The 7,871-nt window shown below is 35.2% G+C and overlaps 3 protein-coding genes across 4 annotated transcripts in view; 1 reads left to right on the top strand and 2 right to left on the bottom strand.

Annotated features, from left to right (window-relative positions):
* Positions 2,605–4,233, bottom strand: LOC104784619 (probable inactive purple acid phosphatase 14). Its single transcript, XM_010509657.1, has 4 exons — positions 3,904–4,233; positions 3,134–3,815; positions 2,879–3,054; positions 2,605–2,787 (listed from the first exon to the last, which is right to left on the bottom strand). Exons 1-4 carry the CDS (start codon positions 4,199–4,201, stop codon positions 2,738–2,740), a joined length of 1,206 nt encoding a protein of 401 aa, XP_010507959.1. The 5' UTR covers positions 4,202–4,233; the 3' UTR covers positions 2,605–2,737.
* On the bottom strand, positions 4,542–5,902 carry LOC104784618 (uncharacterized protein C594.04c-like). The gene is made up of 3 exons (XM_010509656.2): positions 5,650–5,902; positions 5,281–5,544; positions 4,542–5,162 (listed from the first exon to the last, which is right to left on the bottom strand). The coding sequence occupies exons 1-3, from the start codon at positions 5,875–5,877 to the stop codon at positions 4,683–4,685; spliced, it is 972 nt and encodes a 323-aa protein (XP_010507958.1). The 5' UTR covers positions 5,878–5,902; the 3' UTR covers positions 4,542–4,682.
* LOC104784617 (transcription factor 25-like) overlaps positions 6,556–7,871 on the top strand; it is a 4,222-nt gene continuing 2,906 nt past the window's right edge. Inside the window, exons 1-3 of one of the 2 annotated variants that reach the window (XM_010509654.2) lie at positions 6,556–6,861; positions 7,108–7,613; positions 7,717–7,744. In XM_010509654.2, the coding sequence (XP_010507956.1) occupies positions 6,700–6,861; positions 7,108–7,613; positions 7,717–7,744 (696 nt within the window). In that variant the 5' untranslated portion in view covers positions 6,556–6,699. Of the gene's footprint in view, positions 6,862–7,107; positions 7,614–7,716; positions 7,869–7,871 lie in introns of both variants that reach the window. The other variant, XM_019245602.1, reaches the window with a different exon arrangement.

Below are 7,871 nucleotides of genomic sequence, written 5' to 3'. Positions count from 1 at the left end.
TTCGGATAGTACAAATGTTCTTGAAAATCTTGATTGTGTGTATAAATAGATATATGAAGTAGTTCTATATCATTGGAGTATTATATTTACATTTGGCAAAACAGATCATAGGGTAAGTAATAAGATTGTAAGTCTGTATAGAGTAGGAAACATTGGGTACAAAATAAGTGAGATATTATAAGAAGAGACGACATGAACTAGGATTGGGATCAGTGTAAACCCATGTCTCTCTTGTATGTCTCTGTGGTCAGAAAGTTTTCAGAGTTTGATGGGCTGTCTTAGAAAAGTGAATTGTCTCTATATATATATGAGTGTTGCATTTTGTAGTTATATATATGTATCATTAATTATTGTCCCTGCAATTAATTTTGGTGATGGGTTTCTATGTTTGGTTACTAAATATGGCTGCTGCTGCTGCTTTTTTCTGAAGCTATTGCTGGATATTAGTTAGGCAGAGTTGCAGGAGATGGGCAGTGACAAAACAATAATTAAAAAAATCTTGTTTCTTTGTATCATTGTGATGTCTACATTAGCAAAAAGAGAAGAGCTTCTTTCTTTTCTTTTCTTTCTTTTTCTCATCTTGGGGCGATTGAAAAAGGTATGATCTGTTTTCACATATGTTTTCTGATGCATTTAGTTATTATCATGAGCATTATTAACAAAGCTATATGCTATAGAATTTGGAAAATTAAAATATATAATTATTTTGTGGTCACTTATGCTTTTTATTTTGGGTCGCTCTTTTGGTCTCTTGGTCTGAACTCTGAAGTATTACACAACACATACGTCCAGTACATTGCAGAGACACATTTAATGTAAATATATATTGTTATGTTTATATTACACATATACGTTAAATGTATATATAATATTGCTATGTAGATAACTAGATATTCACCCGCGGTACACCGCGGGGATATATTTTCATTTAAAAACTAAAAAAAAATTTTTTATTGATTATATTACATATATATATATATATATGTAAATAATATTTTTTTTGTATTTTTTGAATTAACTATAATTATGTAGTGTATAATTTCCATTTACTATATGGTGTGGTTTATTATATATATCATTAATGTTCATTAACTTTTATTTAGTCAACAAATAAACTATTTTTAAAAATTTTCTATTTCATTTACAGTGTAAAGATAATCGTATTACATAATATATTATAATTTTAAAATATATGAGTATAATATAATTTGAATTTGTATTATTTGTTTTTTTTATTCCTATATTATGTAAGACTTTTGTATTTAGAGTTGTGCAAGTCGATTAATTAATTCTTATTATGTAACACATCAATTGATTCTTATTAGTATTGTTTGAAAATTTTAATATTAGTAATATATTAGCTTCTAAAAACAATTCAATGGAAAAAAAAAGAAAAAAAAATTGGGCTCGTTTGGACCCAAAAATATTAATCTGATGTCTTAATTGCAAGATGTATAAATGAAATGGGCTTGGACCCTGATCTGTTAGTAATATTTAATTTTCAAACCCAATCCGATTTTTACTTTTTAAAATTAACTCAATGGCAGTCTTGTAAATAAGTGGCAAATTCAGGATTTATTTCATAATTGTACTTGGAAAATGTATATATAGATATACAAGCATCTAGTATGATTTATCACATGTGTGTACCTTATAGCTTAGCATCTAGTTATATGTAATCATGACCTATATGATGATTATGGTGTTTTCATAAAGTTATAAACGCATACATTCATTATAAATCTCAAACTTTAGCTTTAGGGTTTTATATAGTAGACCTAACTTCAATTCATACTAAAGGTTTTGCAAACGATTTTTTTTTGGTGATGATGTTTAAAAGATGCATATATATGTCCCATCTATGAGTATAAGTCGTGATATCAATACATCATCATCAAACACATGTTTTCATAAGTCATGCATGTATGATAGATTTACCAATATTCTTTATAGTATAGTATGTAGTTTACTTTGAGAAAAATCATTAAAAATATATCAATACGTCTACAAGAAACCACCACTACTAATAAATTTCTGAAAAAATATTACACTAAAACATCAGTTTTCAACAATACTGAATATAACTACTAAATAGATCCTACAAAAAATCTAAATAACTATTAGATTAGTCTAGCCAGATGAAAGGTGCATCAATGCTTGATATTGTATGATATAAATTTGATCAAATTCTGTAATCGTGGAGAGAGAAGCGAGAACATTTACATGCATCAAATCTCTCGTGAATGAAGATTATCTGAAACTAGTGATCACAAGTTAAACTGAAACCCTAGCTAGTTGGAGGAGAATTGGGATTTTGTCGACTCCGTTGGCCTTAAAACTCACCCAAAAAAAAAAAAACATACAGTTTTTTCAATCGAAATATGCAAACGTCTTGGCGTTTCTAACGAGTAAAAAAGTAGCGGAATGTGAAATTCAAGTTTTGCTTTTCTCTACCTTCGCTTTCACTCTTTCAATATTTCTTACCCAGTCCCTACATTATAAACTATTTATAATCATTGCCGAATATAATTAAATTACAGAAGCGTGCCCAATTGACTATAGAGCAAACTATATTGAGAAAAATCAAATGAATGTAACAGACTAACAGAGAAGGAAATCATAAGCTGATAAGTTGCCTTTTTTTAATGCTAAACAAAATATTGAAATAGTAAATCATAAATAAATAATCAAAGAAAAAAAACCCTATCACTCTACAAACACTCCGGTCAATGCATGACTAGTGCTGTGGTATAGTAGGGCAACTAAACCCAATATTTATCTCATCCGCTGCAATAAGAAAAAAAAACTCCAAATTAAGATGTGAGATTTAAGTTGATATAAAGTTGAATGGTTTATAGATGACCTGAGATTTACTTACTTGTGTTCTTGGACCAGAGAAGTTGAGTATCAATCAAAGAATGATTCTTATCATCGAGCCGTTTCCAAGTTTTGATTGTATCAACAGGTCCCCAATATCCATACTTACTCTTCTCAAGCTGAGCTTCGACCACTCTGACTCTCCTAGCCCAACCAACCTTTCCATACCCATGATACCTAAAACAGATATATAGAAGCGTGTGTTATAAGTAAGGGCAAGGTTTATATATAGAAGCGTGTGGCACAAGCTAGTTACCCGGCACCGCCAGCGTAACAGAGGTTGATTCCATGGAGTTCGGCACAGAAGTCATTGACGTGGTCGTGACCGCTGAAAACACCTTTGACTTCACCTCTTTCGACAAGTTTGGTGAAGAAACCAGAGTTGATAGGTGGAGAACATGTACGTTCTTGTCTCACTCCAGTCATCTCCGTCGATTTGTTGAACAGTGCAAACTCCGGCATCGGAATATGGAGGTAAACCAACCCCGGAGCGGTACCGTTCTGTGGGAAAGGCCACCTCTTGTGTTCCATCTCGAGCCATTTAGAAGTGTGTTCATACCAATTCTGCTGAGAGGTTTTGACCCAATCGTATTCGTAAATAAAGCCCTTGAGATCCGTGTAAGATCCACCGTCGAGCATATAAAGATTGAGAATGGACTTGAAGAAGAGAGGAGACCCAAAAGGACCTTCTATTTGTAGATTGTAATTACCAAAGCCATCTATTTGGTATAGCCAAGCATCGGGAGGGTTTACTTGAGACAACGAGTTAGGGAGTTTGACTATGTATTTCATCAGTGATTCTCTAGTCATGTCGGATTCTTGGTCGTGATTCCCCAAAATGGCCACCCATGGAATCCCCGATTCGATGGCTGGAGCAAATGCCCTATCCATCGATTTTGCCACGTCGCTTGTCTCGCATAGTCCATATACATTATCTCCTGCGTTACAAAATAAAACAACATCATTATAAGTACTTGGAACCGGAAAATAAAATAGTGTTACATAATATAAATTTATTTTTTGTACCGGAGAAGACGATGAGATCGGGCTTCTCGGAGGCGATAGTTCGCTGTAAAAAGGCGGTGGAGTTGAGATCAGAGCAGTAAGGCTTTTCTTCTGGTGCTACGTCGGAGCATGGCGTCTCTTTGCCAAAACCGTAGTGCAAATCTGAAATTTGCAGTATCTTGAAACGACCATCATTGTTAAAGCGGAGCTGCCTTCCACCGAAGGGGTAAGCAGAAACGTGACATGTTGAAAGACATAAGCAAATCAAAGAAACACTTAAAACAGAGGATAAAACAAATCTACTCCGAGTTCCCTCCATTGAGTTAGGTTTGTGACTATAATGAAACTGTATATGAGAACGAGACTAATGTATTTATTTGGCTTAGGTTGCACCCTGTTTTTATAGCGATTTTAGATTTGATATTTCCCGAAAGATACGATAGCTTCAAACTGTATTTTATTCTAATGGTATATTCTACAAAATTTTATCAGTATATCTAACCATTTTGGCATATGCTTTTGGTTCGTTGTTGACGAAATATATCATCGAAAATACCATCATTTATTTTATTTTTGTGATTTTGTGAAATGAAATCAATTCATGAATATTCAGTTTAGATAAAATAACTAGTATGATTACTAGACATGACAAGCCCAAATAGACAGAAGTAAAAAACCATTTTTAAAGCAAAATTTACACACAGACCAAAGAAAACAAAACCAAGGAAATAAAATGAGAGGAAAAAGAAAACACCAAACAATGATTATAATACATAGCTAAGGATCTCTATGGAAACAAACTAAGTGTTCTTGTCTTTAGTAGCAACATCATGAGATTTGAACCATGGAATCCACACAGAGGTTGTCTTCTGATACGCTCTATAAGCTTCAGCTCTGTATTGTTGTTTCACCATCCGACGCTCGACAAGAATCGTTACATAAACCAAACACAGAGTATTAACCAACGCACCTACCAAAGTCCATCCTTGACCAAGGTTCCAAGCAAATATAACTAATCCCCACCACCACAATTGCTCTCCCAAGTAATTAGGATGTCTAGAGTAACGCCACAAACCAGTGTCAAGATTGGGGATTTTAGCCTTTCCTTGCTCCTTGAGTTTTTGGTTTCCGGTTACAAACTCGTGAAGCTGAGTGTCTGCGTAGTATGCCATGACAATACCCGTCAAACAGATAGCCGAGGAAACAAAGTCCCAGATGTTTAGTGGCGCATCAATTGAATGAATGACATACAAAGGTAGACATATCCCAATGAGGAAGATCTGAACACAATTTGGAAAAAAAAAAAAGAAGCTTAATGAGAAACAGAAAACACATAACTAGACTATAAAACAAGCTCTTTGAGGCAATTCGTCGAACAAGTGGTAGGCAATAATGTACCTGCTGCGAAACGTAAACAGAGAAGAAGGAGAGCCACCACCAGTGTTTCCCGTACTGTTTCCGTAAGTCGTTGAACCTCCAGTCTTCTCTAGCACCCCATTCCCAATTTTCCCGCCGGAAATAGTTATGAGTCAACCTAATACTCCAAACCCATGTCAGGATAATAACAATCGTGGATCTCCACTTGTTGTACTGTGCCAATGGATGAGAAGCGAAGTAATGAACCAGCATTACTGGTATCACAGTCCAATACACATCGATCATCTACAAAATTTAAATTTTTTAAAAAATCTGATATTTGAGGAAGAGATCATCAAATTACAAATTTTTAACAAATGGGTAAACAATTTGGAGATTATGAATGAGTACCCAGTGGCTAGATTGGAGTAAGCCGATGATCCAGAAGAGCAAATTGACGTTGAAGAAGAAGAGAAGGTTTGCTAGAAGAAGCGGATGATTCAAACACCATGAATGAATAGAAGAGAGCTCTGAATCGGAGGATGGAGAGTAATTATTACGGAGAAAGGTGAGGTAGAAGACGATAGAAGGAAGTGGTGCAAGGAATGCAACAATGGCGTTTCTAAGATTCCGATTCATTTTTGTTTGTCTGGAAGAGGAAGGAGACGAGAGTGCAATTTATATTAACTGAGCTTAAAAAACGAATCTCTTTTGGACTTTTGGGTTGGGTTCGCTGTGGCGTGTATGGGCCCTCGTAGGCCCACTTTGATCACAGCTATGATTAGCGTCTTCTGTTTAATTTTATACTTTTGATGAAAATTTAAATTTAATCAACTGTAGAAAAAGTTTAGCTTTTTGTTTAAAGAGCCGAAAAAGTCAGTAATTAAGAAAATAATTGGACTATGATTTTGTATCGTAATGATGATATGGTATGAGATTTCTGATTACATTTGTTAAGCATAGCGGAGAATGAAAGTAATAGTGTAAAATATACACTTTTATCGATATAAAAATCCAAAATTATAGTTTACTTTTGAAGATATCACGAAGAGATAATTAGCGTTGCTCGTGGTGACTCTAATTATTAGCCTAGCCGAAAGCATTGGATTCTAATTTAATCAGATTCTCCATATATACTATAAATTAACACCTTTATTATATGTGGTCCAAATTTGAACTTTAAAGAAATCAGATTGAAACGACGTCGCTTCTTTCTTCTTCAGCATCTCGGTTCGTTTTTTATCTCTCCCGTCCCGGTATAGGAATTTTCAGCATTACCGATTTAATGATGCCGGTTAAGTAATAACCGGAAAGATACATTCTCCTCTCAAAAGGGTAAAGAGAAGCGAGGGGATGATTAAGCGTATCGACCGTCGAGATATCTAATCGGTGTCGCCGCCTTTCTCCGCCGTCTTAATTCGACGTCGTTTGGTTTTGGAGAAGACGAAGCAGGAGTAGAGTATGTCTGGGAGGCTGCTGAAGAAGGTTCTCCAGGAACATGAAGAATCGAAACAACAGATTCATCACGAAGAAGAGGAAGAAGACGAAGACGAAGAATCGGGAGCTCGTTCTTCGATTAATCCGTTTGATCTCTTGAACGAAGATGATGATGAAGATCCTGAGGTCAGTCTATCCGATTTTTACCTCCAATTAGGTTGTTTGGTTGATTGTAGTATCTGGAATTTTTATCCGTTTTAGGATTGAAACGGTGCATATGTCTCTGTATTGATAAGTTTGAATGCAAAAGGTTTGATCTTTAGATGTTTTGTGGTTTTTGATTCTAATGATCTTTAAATGTTTTGTTTGTTGGTAAATACAAAGTGATGATTACAAAAGTGTTTCTGTAACAGTTGAGGTGTTTGATTGCAGGAGATAGAGACTGATGATGAGACTATAGTTGAGAAGAAGAATGAAGATGCTGATCACTTGTCAAAGAATGTTGTAGTGTCTAAGAATAAGTCGAAGAAAAAGAAGAAGAAGAAAAACAAAGAGACTGCTTCCAATGTGGCCAAGCCTGAAATCTCTTTGGATGAGACTTTAGAAGCGCTTGGTCTCAGTGCTGATAAGGTTCAGGAGACCAAAGCAAATGCTGATTCTTCCAAAAAGGCTTCTTCTTCACGATATGTTTTGGAAATAGATCCCAAGTATCTTAATCTTGAAAACGAGTTGAGGAGAGTGTATGGTTCAAAGGCTATGAGGTCCTTTGAGAGTGGTTCTCAAGGTGGTGGTAGCTCTAGACTGGGACGAGGGGGAAGACGTGGAGCTCATCATATCACAAAGACGGTTCTCATTTCTCCAAAGGAGAATTGGTCTCGCTGGGATCGATCTTTCTCCATGGAGTTTCTAGAGACTAAAGATGGTAACAACTACTTCAGGTAACATTTTTTTACAGTTTTTTTTTTGGTTGGGTGTGTGTATTTGGAATATAGACATTGTAACTTTCTACGTCTGATGGAATACTTTTCTTTTTACGTGTAGATATACCCATTCAGATTCATATGAGCAGGCTCAGAGGGCATTTCAAGCTGCACAGGCTATCCATGATTTGAATGGTGTTGCAAGTGTCCTTATACACCATCCTTACCATATCGAGTCGCTCATTACTATGGCGGACTACTTTAAGTTTGTTGGTG

Source organism: Camelina sativa, chromosome 5, assembly GCF_000633955.1.
Source record: "Camelina sativa cultivar DH55 chromosome 5, Cs, whole genome shotgun sequence".
In the NCBI taxonomy this organism is placed as follows: Eukaryota; Viridiplantae; Streptophyta; class Magnoliopsida; order Brassicales; family Brassicaceae; genus Camelina; species Camelina sativa.
This window is presented reverse-complemented; position numbering and strand designations above follow the sequence as displayed.